At 41.4% G+C, this 15,588-nt stretch overlaps 6 protein-coding genes across 7 annotated transcripts; 3 read left to right on the top strand and 3 right to left on the bottom strand.

Annotated features, from left to right (window-relative positions):
- The first annotated feature begins 228 nt into the window (after positions 1-228).
- Positions 229-4,312, top strand: LOC130689707 (vascular endothelial growth factor receptor 1-like). Its single transcript, XM_057512641.2, has 16 exons — positions 229-584; positions 646-817; positions 895-1,070; positions 1,155-1,317; positions 1,385-1,555; positions 1,640-1,807; positions 1,875-1,951; positions 2,017-2,304; positions 2,377-2,524; positions 2,593-2,820; positions 2,892-3,039; positions 3,153-3,250; positions 3,333-3,490; positions 3,577-3,699; positions 3,760-3,889; positions 3,953-4,312. The coding sequence occupies exons 1-16, from the start codon at positions 336-338 to the stop codon at positions 4,273-4,275; spliced, it is 2,820 nt and encodes a 939-aa protein (XP_057368624.1). The 5' UTR covers positions 229-335; the 3' UTR covers positions 4,276-4,312.
- Positions 4,313-4,970: 658 nt separating this feature from the next.
- Positions 4,971-6,060, bottom strand: LOC132088023 (uncharacterized). Its single transcript, XM_059495579.1, has 3 exons — positions 5,830-6,060; positions 5,378-5,757; positions 4,971-5,307 (listed from the first exon to the last, which is right to left on the bottom strand). The coding sequence occupies exons 1-3, from the start codon at positions 6,058-6,060 to the stop codon at positions 4,971-4,973; spliced, it is 948 nt and encodes a 315-aa protein (XP_059351562.1).
- A 1,118-nt stretch (positions 6,061-7,178) lies between these two features.
- LOC132088022 (uncharacterized) lies at positions 7,179-9,777 on the bottom strand. Its single transcript, XM_059495578.1, has 4 exons — positions 9,724-9,777; positions 8,032-8,262; positions 7,574-7,956; positions 7,179-7,503 (listed from the first exon to the last, which is right to left on the bottom strand). Exons 1-4 carry the CDS (start codon positions 9,775-9,777, stop codon positions 7,179-7,181), a joined length of 993 nt encoding a protein of 330 aa, XP_059351561.1.
- A 781-nt stretch (positions 9,778-10,558) lies between these two features.
- Positions 10,559-11,210, bottom strand: LOC132088021 (inter-alpha-trypsin inhibitor-like). Its single transcript, XM_059495577.1, has 4 exons — positions 11,199-11,210; positions 11,083-11,137; positions 10,837-11,007; positions 10,559-10,761 (listed from the first exon to the last, which is right to left on the bottom strand). The coding sequence occupies exons 1-4, from the start codon at positions 11,208-11,210 to the stop codon at positions 10,559-10,561; spliced, it is 441 nt and encodes a 146-aa protein (XP_059351560.1).
- Positions 11,211-12,258: 1,048 nt separating this feature from the next.
- LOC130689723 (retinaldehyde-binding protein 1-like) lies at positions 12,259-13,691 on the top strand. Its single transcript, XM_059495975.1, has 7 exons — positions 12,259-12,455; positions 12,499-12,676; positions 12,753-12,840; positions 12,914-13,084; positions 13,150-13,260; positions 13,316-13,421; positions 13,480-13,691. Exons 1-7 carry the CDS (start codon positions 12,299-12,301, stop codon positions 13,629-13,631), a joined length of 963 nt encoding a protein of 320 aa, XP_059351958.1. The 5' UTR covers positions 12,259-12,298; the 3' UTR covers positions 13,632-13,691.
- Positions 13,692-13,855: 164 nt separating this feature from the next.
- On the top strand, positions 13,856-15,584 carry LOC130689724 (alpha-tocopherol transfer protein-like). 2 transcript variants are annotated; one of them, XM_057512664.2, is made up of 8 exons: positions 13,856-13,954; positions 14,049-14,224; positions 14,294-14,453; positions 14,530-14,617; positions 14,687-14,857; positions 14,916-15,026; positions 15,097-15,202; positions 15,286-15,584. In XM_057512664.2, exons 2-8 carry the CDS (start codon positions 14,068-14,070, stop codon positions 15,435-15,437), a joined length of 945 nt encoding a protein of 314 aa, XP_057368647.1. In that variant the 5' UTR covers positions 13,856-13,954; positions 14,049-14,067; the 3' UTR covers positions 15,438-15,584. The 2 variants fall into 2 exon arrangements, with proteins under 2 accessions (XP_057368647.1, XP_057368645.1); XM_057512662.2 differs by having other exon boundaries at positions 13,871-13,954; positions 14,037-14,224.
- Positions 15,585-15,588: the final 4 nt, after the last annotated feature.

Raw genomic sequence — 15,588 nt, 5'->3', positions numbered from 1 at the left:
TAACATCTCTGATTTACAATCTTTATTTCACAGAACCCTTTACCGAGTTCTAAAGGATATGGCATCCTAAAGCAGTGGATTGCCAAACAGGATACAGCTGGCTACTTGACTTCGTTTGAAGTTTGGCTGTTCAGTCACGACGTGATTGCCTAATATCCTTTTCCTGTGTACGACATTCTTTCTAAATCTCACGCGAATGATAGGTTTAATCGTAATCATAACGTTACGTATGTGGTGCTCCATTCTTCTTTCACGTTCGGAACAATTTGGTAAAAGTTAAGTGTTGATTTTCACTAACGGTTGCGGGCGATCACCAATCGTGGCATCTGTGTGCAATGTGCAATTCAATTACTTGTGTATCCCAGTGCGCATTACGGATGCTTTTGTTATATTTGGTCTTTCAAGCGACTCCCGAAAGTAACGCCCAGCTGTTTATGATTCCGCAAGGCGAGGAACGCACGATTGGTGCCGGATCTCACCTCATCATCACCTGCATTTACAAGTATCCAGACGAATACGACCGACAAAATTACAGAAGAAACATTTCATGGACGTTTCCCTACTATCTCATGAGGAACGAGGAAGTAAAACATTCCTTACAAACACAATTGAATTGTATTTGAAATGTTATCGGTTGCTTTTTAGGGTGTTGTTGACCCTACACAGATTAGTAACCGTTTTAGCACGACAGCGGACAAGAACGAAACGCACTTGACATCAACCATGACTCTGACAAACGTCACAGCCTACGACACGGGTTATTTCAGTTGTAAGGCCATTTATAGAGACCAAGTGAAGCAATACGTTTACGTTTACGGTGGGTTGTCCCAGTAGTTTCGGACGCTTTGAATCCTTCGCGGCAGCATTAACATTTTTCAATGTGTTTATTGTTAGATCGCAATAATGCCATTATTAAAGATGACCCGCAGTTCCGGACCAAACAAAATTCGGGCGAACCGCTTCTCCTTGGATGCCGGCCCACTCATCCTAACGTTACAGTCGTTCTTCTTCGTCTAACTCGACACGTCCATCCGAAACAAGAAGACGATTACCAATGGGATTATTCAAAGGTAAAAAACTTAAGGGAGAGAAAAAACTTTTTTTTAAATGACAAAGATGATTTGTTTTATACTGGTAATTGATGGCAAGTATAGGACCTTTTATCTGGACCTAATCCGAGCTGGATACTGGACTCTCATCTGGGACTGACAAAAATGCGTGCGACCGTTGGTGATACGGGCTTTTACTATTGCTTTGGCACAATGGGCAAACCTGTTGGCCATTTGAATAAGATCACCTTCGTGGTTGGTGTCAAAGGTATTTCCCATGGGCAATTTGAATTGATTTCCGTACCTGTTTCTTCCAGTCCGTAACATTATAATAGGGGTGGAGTTGGAAAGAGTTGGTGGAACTGACGATCCTCTTGAAGGAAGTAATGTCACGTTGTTGTGTCGCACGAATGCCAATCGCGAATTTTCTTCGCCACCAGACTGGATTGTCCGGAATAAGAATACAGGAAGCATGCAAGATATCGATGAGTTAGACCCTCCCGAAGGTCTGGCATCCCGGTTTTCTTGCCGTCTGAACGGAGTATTAGCTTAGCTATAACATGAATTTCTTTTTTCTTCTATTATCGCAGGTGTTGAAGTATCAGTTGAAAGTATTACAAGACCTCAATTTACGTGGATCTATTACGAAAGCCGGCTGCAGTTATTCAACATTAGCTTAGACAGCCCCGCGACTATTCAGTGCAAAGGCAAAACGAGTAAAGGAATAGTATTTCGAACAGTTTCGTTTGCAATCAAAGGTAAGATTTAGTTCCTAGCTTATGCCACTAACGGCGCTGTGGCTCAGAATTTTGTGAATCTACCCAGTTCAGTTGGAAAAGGAAAGACCAAGGAATTTAACTTGCAGCATACCCTCACACACGGATCGTCTTCAATGGTTCAAGGTAGGTCATTCATTGGACCACATTTCTCTTCTCATTGTTCAATGTTAACGACATTTCTTTGTTAGGATGACCGAGAGTATTCCGGTCAAGCTTACTCATTGGGCAGTATGTCAGTTTTGCCTCTTCAAGGGATCGCAGGTGAAGGAGGTGCCTACGCTTGTCAATGGTACAACAGACGAGGAGAGGTTAAACATCGCAATTTCACCGTCGCACCCATTTTCTCCGAGAAAACATTTGCAGAGAGCGATGAAAAAACAGAAAGTCGAACCAGTATCGTTCTAGGTTTCTCTGTAGCTCTCGTTCTACTAATTGCCGTTGGAATTGCCGGCAGCATTAAACTCTACGCGGATGAGGTGAGCAGAGATGTGCAAGTGAGCCAATATCCGCTAATCATTCTGTGGTTTCATCGCTCGAATGCAAATCAGAAAAAACTTCGAGTATTTCCAGAAACGTTAAAGAGATTGCTTGAAGGCAATGTCAGTGGAATCGATCCGCTTTTGCCAATGGAAGAACAAACCGAACGATTACCTTACGACCAACAGTGGGAATTTCCCCGATACCGTCTCAAATTAGGTTCGTTTTTTTTCCACAGCTCTTTTCACTGGAAAACCAGGTTTTTTTGTGACGCTTAAATATTGCAGGAATTCAGCTGGGAGTTGGCTGTTTCGGCCGTGTCGTTAAAGCGAAAGCCGTTGGAATAAGAAATTCGAACGGAACTGCCAAGACTGTCGCCGTTAAAATGGTCAAGTCGCAAACCGATGTCGCAGCACTGGAAGCCCTCGTCAGGGAATTGAAAATACTCATCCATTTGGGGTCGCACGTAAACGTAGTCAACTTGTTGGGTGCATGCACCAAAGAGATGCACAAAGGTACGAAACAAAAGTGCACAAATGAGCACGTAGAAATGTTTCTCACTCTTTATGTGTTTCATTGTGTACAGGAGAGTTGCTGGTGATTGTGGAGTACTGTCGGTTCGGCAACTTGCAAACCTATTTGTCCACTCACCGTGACAGCTTTGTCAATCTGGTAGACGAATGTGGTAACATGAGATCGCAAAGCGAGACGGAGGAAACGGAAAATACGTCAAGGTAATACATTACGTAATTTAAATGCTGCTGTTTCCGGTTTGTGTTGGTGACAAGTTTTGTTTGTCGATTGTTTTGTTTTTAAAAAATGTCTTGTCGTGATGGAATAACGTTAGTATCGGGAGAAATTACTGGGAAAGAGATTCCAAATACCGAACGGAGAGCTTGCAAGAGATATGCGACAGAGATTCAACGGCCTCGACGTTTTATTTGGGTGAGTGTGTGACATTAAGAATCGAAGAGAAAAATAGCTTTACCGAGGTATTTCAAAGACTTTCTGTTGACCCTCGGATAAGATTTACTTCCAACGGATGCGACTTCCAGTGGCGAGATTGAGATGGAATCCATTTGCCAATATCAACGAGATCTGGCTCTCGGTTGCATATCCACACTCGATTTGATCTCGTGGTCGTTCCAGATAGCAAGCGGAATGGATTATTTGGCTAGCAAAAAGGTTTGTGACACATGTTAATGTATATGCTGATTGTGCAGCTCCAATTCAACGCAAATCAACGTGACTCGACCTTTCTTGGTTTGCAGGTTCTCCACGGCGATTTGGCTGCCCGCAATGTCCTGCTGGCTGACGATGGGGTGGTCAAGGTAGCTGATTTTGGAATGGCCAAGCGGATGTACTACGACGGTAAATACGAGAAAACGAGTCAGGTCGGTCTAGCTTTGCTCGTATAGAACTCATGGAACTATATCGCTCTATTCCATCTACAGGGATTGATGCCAGTCAAGTGGATGGCTATCGAATCTCTGACGGATCGCATCTTTTCCACTCAATCGGATGTCTGGGCCTTTGGTGTTGTTCTCTGGGAGCTTTTCTCGCTCGGCAAAGTTCCGTATCCAGGTAGGACGAGGCAAACGCTTTAAAAATCTCTTTGCGGAATGTTATCCAAACTCTTAACTCGAGGAATGGAAATTGGTCACCTGTTGGTCAAAGAAATTCAAGCTGGATATCGAATGGAGAAGCCGAGCAACGCGCCCAATTTCTTCGATGAAATGATGGCCAGGTGCTGGAAGGCGGACCCGAACGAACGGCCAACTTTCCGTCAACTCAAAGAAGCGATTTGCAGTCAGATGGAGTCGAGTGTTAGTTCGGAGTATTTGTTTATGGATGCTCCATATCAACAACTGGACGACGAAAAACACTATGCAAATTCTACAGAAATTTTGGCACAAGCAGAGTTGTTGAACGACCCATCGCATTGTCAACCGCCACAGAGTGGACGGTGATATCCATGATTTGCTCAGTGACGGATGGGAACATTTCGACCAAGTTAATCTGCGTCAGTGTGTATAAGCGGCCTTCGACTGGTTCGTTTTGGAACTTTATCTCATCATTACACGCTAGTTATTCAAACGACGTTGCTGGTTTTTTGCAACGAATCTAACTGGAAACCTGGTCTTGATTGCAAGCAGGTAAGACTTTCGATTTATCGTGTATTTTTCTTTGTTTCTATCGAAACAGCGAATGCCTGAGGTACGTAATACTATTTATTAGTATATAGAATAGTTTTACAGTACAGCCCTAGAAGTATCATTTGTACCTTTCATCGCCTTCTCCGGCAGCAATTGAGTGATCTTTTATGCTGTTGTAGGGAGATGTTTTATGTCCTAAGCTAGTTAACCCTTTTGTCCTTCTTTAGTTTGGTACGAAAATGCTTTTTCTAACTTTGTTTTTTACTAATTCCACGAGCAAACCAACCGTTTAACGAAATTGAATCGTAGCTGGCCACACTGAGAATTTGCTCTATGCTGTGACGGAAGGACTTTTGCAACAGTGTATTGCTAGAAAACGGTCAAGATAATGGGAAGAAATACTTTAAACCATGAAACTAGTTGTGGGAAGGTGGCATTATACTCGTCAACATTTAGAGACGACCTGTGTAAAAATCAAACTGATTTTTTTTTTTGAAATTTTGTTAAACTTAACGCGGTAAGGATGTCGTGTTATTCGAGCAGACAGTGTAACTCTGTGGAAGACATATTAGTTGCCCTGCTCCGAAAATTGGGTCCAGCAAATTCACTGTTTTCGTGAGTGTCGTCGAAAGGGACGTGTAGCTGATGACCGTCTTAGTCGTCACAAGATGGAAGAAAAATCTTTTATCTCTAGAGTACCCCAGCGGCCTTAACGTCACGCTCGGCGATTCATCCAAAGTACCATCATCTATTGAAGAAACAACGCTGGGATTCACTGTAGGATCATTTCCTGATTGTCGATTTGCTGCATTTGGATCTAACGAAAACAGAACAGTTTGCTCCATTCTACGAATTGATGAACTTCGTTATCATTTATAACGTCTTAAACAATTTATCTTTTTGTTCTTGTACTTACGGTTGTATTACTGATGGAGTGAATGTGAATTGGGATGTTCCTAATTGATGATCTAAGGATTCGCGAACAAGATTTCGGCGTTTACGACAAGTTACAGCATCCAAACCGGGGAAAAAATCGCTACTCGGAATGCACGATTGCACGCTGGTGAACGTCACCGACGAGGTGAATGTAAAGGTAATCGTCGTCACTTTGTTCAGTAGTTTGGTTCGATTGGCCAAGTTGATGACGAATCGTGGATTGAAGTGGGGTTTGAACTGTTGCAAAAACGGGAGCCGATAACGGCTGTTGTCACCTTTGTTTCTGAAATGTACTTCCGGAAATTGATTTTTGTGAACACTCTTTCGATTCGGGATGGTACGAAAATGCGGTTCTCTATCCTAAAAACTCGTGATGAGTTTTTCCTTGATTTATCACAAAGCAGTAGGTATGCAGATTTTTTAGCTTTTTACCTGCGAGTAAGTTTGGCTACCTGATGAAGGTGTTAAACGATTACTGGATGTCGCTGTCCTGCCATCGTCGCCATTGTGATAATTGACAGGTTGGTAATCGTAGTTACTAACACCGAGCTGTGGTGAATAATAACTCAACAGCCAAAGCAATCTCTCATTTGTTGGATGCTGATAAAACTGTTGATTAGAGAGTACCACTAGACTTAACAGCAAAACTAACGCGAATTTCATCTGAAGAGGTAAAAAAAAGAAATTTTAAAATACCAAATGTAGATATAACTTCTTTAAATGTCTGGTACTTACCTTGGAAAAACGGAGCCTGTTCTTGAGGAAAGTGTTAAGTATCAAACGACTGCGGAGATTCCTCGAACAAGAGAGACGTGTAGTTGAAGGATCTTGCCGTTTTTATACAACCACGCATCAACCTGCTTCGGCTGTTGGTGTCTCGTCTACACAAGTCGAATGACGTGACGTAGGATAATGAATACAGGTACAAGCACCTCATCAATCGTCACCTGAGCGTGCCATCATGAAGTGCCGTGAATGAAGCACTGTGGAATGATGATAAAGTATCGCATTTTTTGTTAAATGTTGTAGTGCCGTGAGGTACGATTACATTTAAACATTTATCGTGTGAATCGACGCCGAAAGACAACATCTTTGTGGAGATTGAGGAGTCTCAATATCGCAGATTCCACGTGTGCCTTATCTTTGAAGAACTTGTGGGGGTCCGGATTTGCTTAGAAAGGTTATCGATCTTTCGCAGGTATTTTAAGATTAGATCGTCTGAAGTTCTTGCAAGGAATGTTTCGAAATGATTCTAGCTTCCTCATTTGCTCCTAGTTGAAACTTAACCAGCATTGTTTAAAATACATTTTGGTTTGCAGGACACGATTGGTTGGTACTCCTTTCGGTTTTACTAGACGATCAGCTATCAGTTACACCTTAAATGTCTTCAATTGCATCTCGACAGAGGAGGCGGTATGTTTTTAATCTTTTTAGTATCATTTTCTGAACGTAGTCGCCTGTTTTTATTGCTCGGGAGATCTTTTATCCTTCTAAAAGTAATGGCATTATCCGCAAATGCAGAGCTTGATTCCTCCATTTACATATCTATATAAAATGGCATCAGTTTAATAAGAAACAGTAATTCCAATACAACTGGGATTGTATTTTTAGCTGATACAATGAACAATGTAGATTGTATTGCGAAACCTTGAGCATTAAGAATACGCTGCACGTTAACGTCTAAGTAGATTAATTGACGCATTGAAATTAGTCAACGTGACAAGCAAATTTCTAATGTCTTTCAAATATGAAATGAGTAAATATTATTTGATTGTTGAACTTTAGCCGTAGTATTGCGCTACATAAGGGCAGACGGCGTAACCCTGCGGAAGACAAACCAATTGTCCCCCAAAATACGGGTACAGCAGGTTCACTGTTTTCGTGACTGTTGTCGACAAGAACGTGTAGCTGATGGCCGTCGTCGTCGTCACAAGATGAAAGAACAATCTTTCGCCTCTAAAGTACCCCAACGGCCTTGATGTTACGCTCGGCCATCCACCCAGAGTGTCTTCTTCTTTAGATGAAGCAATTCCATGATTAAATGTCCCATTGTCTCCAGGTTTGACTGCAATTGGATCCACTGAAGAGAGAACTGTTGGCTCCATTCTGTAAACATGCGAACCTTATTATAAAATTGTGATAACAAAACATCTATTTTGCATGCCTCCGCTCTTACGGTTGTACGTTTGATGGACTGATGGCAAACTGCTGGATTGCTTCTGAATGATCATCTGGGGATTCGTAAAGTTCACGACGCTTGCGACGACAAGTGACGGCAGTCGCACCGGGATAAAACTCGGTACTCGGAATGCACGATTGCACGCTGGTGAACGTCACAGACGAGACGAACGTAACTGTGATCGTTTTCACCCTATTGAGAAGATTAGTTCGACTGGCCACGTTGATGACCACTCGCGGGTCGAATTGCGGTTTCGTCTGTTGCAAAAACGACGGCCCGTAACGGCTATTGTCTAATTTGTTTCTCAATTCAATGTCTGGAAATTGATTATCTTGAAGAGCTTTGGGATTTTGAATGGCATTCAAATATGGTTCCTTATCCTGCATAGTAATGAAAAGGTAATGTCTGATTTTACGGCATAGCAGCGGACGTGCAGAGATGTTTTAAGCTTTTACCTGTGAATAAATCGGGCTTATTGATGAAGTTGTTAATTGCTTAAAGAATGGTAGAGGCCTTCCATCTTCGCTGACATCATAGTTCGGAAGTAGGTAATTGTATTTCCGAAAGGTGGGCTGTGGAGAGTAATAAGTCAACAGCCAAAGAAGCTTGTCGTTTGTTGGTTGTTGATGAAACTGTTGATTGGAGATGACCACCAGGCTCAACAGCACAGCCAATGCGAATTTCATCTGTAATCAAAGAAGTATTTAAAATAAAGTAAATTCTCAATTCAATGAAATTTCTTGTACCATGTAGAAATCACTGCGGTTTGTTTGGGAGGAAATTGAATAGCGTCCGAACTTGAACGATTCATCGAAAAAGAGACGCTCAAATGGACGAATCTTGCGGTCTTTATATAAGTGCTAGTCCTCGCAGCCAACCTGTTTATGGCGGATGGCCTGCTGCTGCTGTTGTAGAGTCCAAACGAGTCACAACACGTGACGTAGGATAATTAATAGGTACAAGCGTCTCATCAGTCGTCACCTAAGCGAGCTAATGAAGTACCACTGCAGCACACTCAGTGGAATGAGCATAAACTTCTGCTCAATTTAACGTGCGTCTCGAGGTACGATTACTCTTTTCGTTCATCGTGTGAATCGATGCCGAAATAACACAGTTGTATGCAGATTTAGAGAACGCTCTTAATAACGAAGACTACACACGTGTCTTTGCTTTTACTGAGAGTCCGAGAAGTTATCGACTTAATTTGGAAATCACGGCGCATCTTATTTTTTCAAATAGAAAATAATTCTTATTAACTTACGCGGACTAGGGCGATCTCCTGTGTTGGGTGTGCACTAACCAAGACAATCGAAGTGTTTAGTCAGCAACAGTTCCATAATGACAAATTGAAATTGAAAGTAGTTAGTTGAGGTTTTCAGTCCATGATGGAGGCTTGCTCCTCCACCATTCTACATTGCATGGACTATTGCACTTTCTGTTTGGTCAGAGGGCCATGAAATTTTTCAAAACATCCAATACGAGGGAGGCAATGGAACATTAAACAATTAGTCAAGCATGTCCTGAATTTCTTGCAAAACAACTTAAATTGATCAAATAATAACACCTCAAAGCCCTAGAATTTAAAAAAGAGCAGATGTTTGCATGGACATTTACCGTCTAATCTGTTTGGACTCTAATAACTGTGCCCATAATCGAACTGATTTTTGTTATGCCATACCTCGCTTTGGCCGCCATTAAAAGAACTAGCACGAAATAAAGTTGCAAAGTTTAAAACATTAGCTTTCTTACCTCTCCTTTCTTGCCAACCTTACCCCCCCCCTTCAAAAACAAGAGGTAAGGTCACCTTTAAAAAAACGCGAAAGCTATTACGACACGTGTAAAAGGTTCCCCTCACTTCCGCATCGACTTAGGGAACGGTAAGAAAGAAAAGGTTTCGTACGACTTTAAAAGAGGCGTAGAAAGGAATTATTTGGTCAGTGCACATTCAGACACGAATGAGAGAGCTGTCTCTTTCGCTATGTCTCTAGTTGTGCGTCTTTCCCTTTCACGTGAGCTTCGCGAAAATGGAGCAGCTTTTGTTTGCGACGTGCACCTGAAGATTCAACAACGTGGACGTAGTATTTTAATAAGGTACGGTAGTTTTATTTCTGCATGTTTGTGTAGTACGTATTCTAAACGACATGTACGTCTGAGGACAAACGCGTGAAACGGTTGTAAATTTCAACAGAAGTTGACGTCATGATGACGCAGAGTTCTTTTAGATTTCTGCTACTGTATGAACTTAAGACGCGTTTAACTTTGATAAAAAAGTTTCTTTTCATCTGCAGAGTTGGTATTGACCTGGGTAGCAGCAGGTGTGGAATTTGTTTCGTTTGTAATGCCGGCAGCTGAGCAAAATATTCGCTACGAGCCACTTCTAGCAGCGCGTACAATCGTGGAGAAATCAGTTTCAATTTACATCGCCTTCTCTCAGAGTATGCTTTTTTTTTAAATTCTGTGTGTACGCTGGTGTAGGTGCTGCATTTGTCCTACATCGAATCTTAACCTTTCCTGTTTTCTTTTCACGCCGTGTGCGGACGAACAGGCCGTCGCTGATGCTGCATAGCTGGCCAGATCAAGGATCGCCATGTAACGTAATTTAAACAATGTTCAGTCTTTTGCAATAGTATATTTATGAATACTCCTTCAAAGAGGAAGAGATACTCGTTTGGAAGGAGGAAAGCATGCGATAGATAGCCGTGGAGATGCGTTTTGGCGTCCACATCCACAAGTGTTTAGGCAGAATCGACGACGACCGACTCGGTATTGAGCTTGCTTCTCATATCTGAAATGAAGTCACATTGCTTTTAGTTTTCTAGGTGCAAATCTAATTGTCTTTTCTCTTTTACGTTCTTGTAGTAGTCTGATGTACTGGACAATTCTATCCAGGCCGTCTAGTAGCGGCTTTGCAATTTCTATCAGTGCGTTGTCCTGCTCATCTACATAAACGGTAAAAGGTTTGACTTTTGGTTGATTAATAAGTCACTTACCTGATTGTTTGGGTGCAGGTTTTGGTGTAGATGGGGCGCATTTGCTTTCGCACATCTTTTGCGTGGAGAAGTTGTTGGCATTTCCTCGACATCCGCTATAAGTGAAGGGTTTACACTGGCCAGCAGACGCGTCGAAATACCAAGCAGCCAGGGATTGCCTGCATGCTCCGCGTTCCATTTTCAAGTTGCATGGATCTGCGACGAAGGGAAGCCAACAACCGGACGTGAACGTAAGAATTGTGTTAGTGAAACATTGATTCATGTATTAACTTGTGGTTGTTGCGCAGCGTTTGTCGCACGCCTCTTTCGAGTTGAAATTATTTGCGTTGCCGCTACAGCCGCTGTAATTGAAAGTTTTGCACTCGTTACTCGCTTTGTCGAAATACCATGCTTGAATTGATGCCCTGCACTTTCCGACTTCGCGGTTCAAGCTGCAAACATCTGTCAAGTTAATTGATCAATTAGTTGGCTGAATTTTTAGGCACATTTCTTTCTGATATGCGGAGTAATAGTTACCTTCAGGTGGGCTGTTTTGCGTAGTAACTAATACCAAACAAGCACCTAAAATTGCCTTAAAATCCAGAAAGAATTAATAAAACATTTGCTTAATAAATTAGGTGAGATGTTTGTACCAGGGAGAACATTGCAGTAAGATCTTGAATGTTGTGCTGGGTCACTTTTTGGCGGTTAAGGACTCGTGTGTGATTCTGGGTGAATGCTGGCAGCTTTTATACCACTGATTTGCTATAGGAGCGTGCGTGTCAATCAGATTAGCGCACCTTATAGTGTGTTAATTTTACCTAGGTGGTGTCAACCGCAACATAACGCGCTGGACTCCGGTGACTGGAACGGGATCTTGTTATTCATGGTTGGGTCACGCACGAACGCAACATGTTTCAGTTACTGGAGCCGTACATGTTTATTTATTCGGGTATTATAGCAAAATTTATTTACTCGTCGCATTTTATTTTTTAGTTGAAGTGATTTAACTTTATTTTATATCTCTTGAATTTGAGATTGGGTGACGACTGGCCCTACTGTTTTTGTTCCAGCTTTCAAAGATCTTTTACGTGTGGCAAGTCACTGATTTCCTTGTAATTCTTGATCTGATGTGTTAATTCTGGAAACGTTTCATAAAATCAAATTGCATTGTAATATTTTAACTTGTAGGATGTACGGGAAAAGAATAGTAAGAGATTAGCAATAAGCTGAAGTCGCCAGTTTTCGTAGACGTGTTGAGTTTCCACTTCCATCCCGTAAACAGTTTACCATTGGCTGAGACTTAACTGCATCTGATAAAGGTAAATTGCATTGTCAGTGTTTGTTTCTTGTCGAATACACCGATTTAGGTTTATAGTTGGCGGATAAAGAAATATAAACAAGGCTGCATTTATGTGGGCAAAGGTGGGGTTGGGCGGTTTTTTTTTTATTTTGGGTGATCGTCGATAATTTAAACGAGTTGAAAAGTTCAATACGCGTTTTTAAAGTAGATTGCTTATCAAGTTGACGTGGTCGAATTTCGGCCACAACTCATATCCCGATAACGATCTTTCTCAGCTCACATGGCGTGGACTGTTTTAGCCCTCGACTTCAATTCTGGATTTTACGGTAAGAGAAACCCTTGTTTTAGAACCAAAGTGTAATTACTCCTAGCGAAATAGTTTACAAGATTAATAATGTCACGTTTTACAGAACAGTGGGTGACAAAAGCCATTGAACAAGGATTGCAATCATGTCTGAAAAGCTCGACTACGTAACGACGCTGACACCTGAGATCCTGCAAATAGCTGAGAAAGAATTATCAGAGGATGAACATTTGCGCACGCATAGTGTTCTGGCTCTTCGCGAATGGGTCAAGAAACAGCCGCATTTGCAAGCGATGCCTCTAGGTAAACATTAAACTTGTCTTTGTTATTTTCTTTCAAATTACAGTAATGCGTGTTCTGTTTAGATGCAAGTTTTTTCTGAAATATTTACGTGGATGCAAGTACAGCATGGAGAAGACGAAAAAGAAATTGGACTTGACGTTGACTTTGCGCACCGCTCTGCCGGAATTTTTCGGCGATTGGGATCCAATGTTACCCGAAAATCAAGCGATTCTTAGTTTAGGGTAAGTCTTTGGATTATTACTCCCCGTAATTCATCAGATTCTAGTGACTGAATAAGTTGTTATTTGATGGAATTAGGGGATCTCTTCCGCTTCCAGGATATGATCATCTAGGACGTAGGGTACTATTGGCCCGCCCTGGAGCGCACGATCCGGCAAAATTCAAGGTGTTTATTTAAAAAAATATTATCATATTATAAAGAAAAGTAACGCTGGGGCTTGTTTTTTTATATCAAACAGTTTGAGCACGTGCAAAGAGTAGGTTTCATGGTGTCGGAAGTGTTGGGTGACGAAGACGAGCAGTTGTTTATCACTGGAATGGTGATACTGATCGATTTGTCCGACTTCGGAATGAATCATTTTACATCGATGCCATTGCCTATGATAAAAAAGCTAATGCCTTGTTTTGAAGTATTACTTTTTTTTTTCTATTGTTTTAGGATTCAAACTAAGATCTTTATCGCTTTGTATTCAAGGATGCAGCTCCAATCCGCCCGAAGAGCATGAATTACATTCATACTCCATCGATCTTCAATTTGATCCACAACCTGATTAACACCATGATGAAAGAAAAAATGCAGAAGAGGGTAATCATTTCATCAATCAGAATGTCACAGATAACAAGGAATTGTTTTTCTATAGTTGCGTATACACGGAGACGACATGGAATCGCTGTACAAGGAGATCCCGAAGAGTATTCTGCCTAAGGATTACGGTGGTGATAACATGTCCGTTGCCGAGCTAACTAGTTGAGTACATTTTCTAGTTCATAGTGAATTTGAATTAACGCTATCAACTTCACACAGCCTATTGGAAGAAGAAATGCGAGGATCGGCGGGACTTCCTGATTGCGCAGTCCAAAGTGAAGTCGGACGAGAGCAGACGTCCCGGCCGTCCCAAAACAGCGGATGAGCTGTTTGGCATCGAAGGGTCTTTCCGCAAGCTCAATGTCGATTGAAACTTGAATTAGTTTAATAGGGTTTAGAATGGCGAAAGAAACTTGGGGTTTGTGGCATTGAATTATACACGGCAGAAATACTCGGCATGGTTTTTAAAAAACCTAAGTTTGTTCAAAGTCCGATCATCTAATTCCTGAGCTTAATTCACAAATCAGTCAGATGGGCCAAGTCCATGCTGTTGTACAATTTTTATCTCGTTATCGTAAGGTAAACTTCCTTATCAGTCTGAAAGCGATTGGCACGAAAATACAACGTGCATCTTAATAGCAGTTTGTACAAACCAACTGAGCGTTTCAATCTTAGGTCGGTTGTGAAGCTTATGGTAAGAAAATCTGCTATTTGTTTTTGGACATCGCATGTCTCGTGATCTGATCAAGAATTTGTTAAATTTTTTCTCTAAACAGTTTTTTTTATAGCTTACCCAGCTGCGTGAAAATGTCTGAAAAGATAAACTATGTGACTACACTGACACCTGAAATCATCGAGAAAGCCGAAAAGGAACTGTCGGAAGATGATCATTTACGTACACAAAGCGTTTTGGCCCTCCGCGAGTGGGCTAAGAAACAACCTCATTTGGAGTCGATGCCGTTAGGTAATTTTTTACTTTTTGTATTTTGTTTGTAGCTTCCTTTGCATTCGTTAACGTTTTTTTTCACAATAGATGCACAATTTCTGTTGAAATATTTACGCGGATGCAAGTTCAGTATGGAAAAGACGAAAAAAAAGTTGGACATGACGTTGACTTTGCGTACCGCTCTGCCGGAATACTTCGGCGATTGGGATCCGATGACTCCCGAGAATCAACTCGTCCTTAGTATGGGGTAATCCTTGAAGACGTTACGGTAAAACTGACGATTATTTTAAAGTAAAAGTAATCATATTTTGTCTTAAAAACAGGGGTATTCTACCGCTTCCAGGGTATGACCATCTAGGTCGTAAGGTGGTAGTGAACCGACCTGGAGTGAACAATCCTGCTAAATGTAAAGTACGTCTTTTCCCTCTCTCGCATTTGCTTTTTAGTTTAACGCGTTTTTGTTTTCAACTGAATGAATAGTTTGAGGATGTTCAACGTGTAGGTTTTATGCTCAACGAAATAATGGCAGATGAAGATGAACAGATGTTTATCACTGGCCTTGTTGTTCTTATTGACATGGCAAACTTCACCATGGGTCACATGACGGCGATGCCAATGGCCGCAATGAAGAAGCTGATGCCTTGCTGGGAGGTGACTAATTGCCATTTATTCAATTTTGAAAAGACTATTACTTGAAACCTTGGATTAGGACGCCTCTCCCATCCGTCCCAAAAGCTTGAACTACATCCACACTTCGTCTATTTTCAACACGATTAATAATATGATGAGTAGCCTGATGAATGACAAAATTAAACAAAGGGTAATTATTTCTAACTTCATAATTTAATTTTTCCATTAATCTTTTCTATTGTTTTCTACAACGGTAATAGATGCGTGTCCATGGAGATGACATGGAATCCCTCTATAAGGAAATCCCTAAAAGCATTTTGCCTACAGATTACGGCGGTGATAATGTGTCACTTGATGAGATAACGGGTGAGTTAATAACCCACTAAGGTTGCGTGGGGCATAGCAAGTTTGAATTGATCGTACATTTGTTGTTTCAAAAAAAAAAAAAGCTTATTGGAAAAAGAAATGCGAGGATCGCCGTGATTTTTTAATTACGCAATCTAAAATCAAATCGGACGAATCTAAACGACCCGGGCGCCCAAAAACATCCGATGAACTATTCGGTATTGAAGGATCTTTTCGCAAGTTGAACGTCGATTAAAGGAAGACAATTACGCGGGATGAAGAACTTCGTGTCATCAGGCAGATTTAAATGTGACGTTTTCTTAACTTGCACAGAATTTCGAACCGTCTTTGTCACAGGTTTTGGTTTCAAGTCATCCCGTCCGCTAAATTGAACTCTGCTTTGAAAA

The sequence above is a fragment of the Daphnia carinata genome, chromosome 6, assembly GCF_022539665.2.
Source record: "Daphnia carinata strain CSIRO-1 chromosome 6, CSIRO_AGI_Dcar_HiC_V3, whole genome shotgun sequence".
NCBI lineage: Eukaryota > Metazoa > Arthropoda > Branchiopoda > Diplostraca > Daphniidae > Daphnia > Daphnia carinata.
This window is presented reverse-complemented; position numbering and strand designations above follow the sequence as displayed.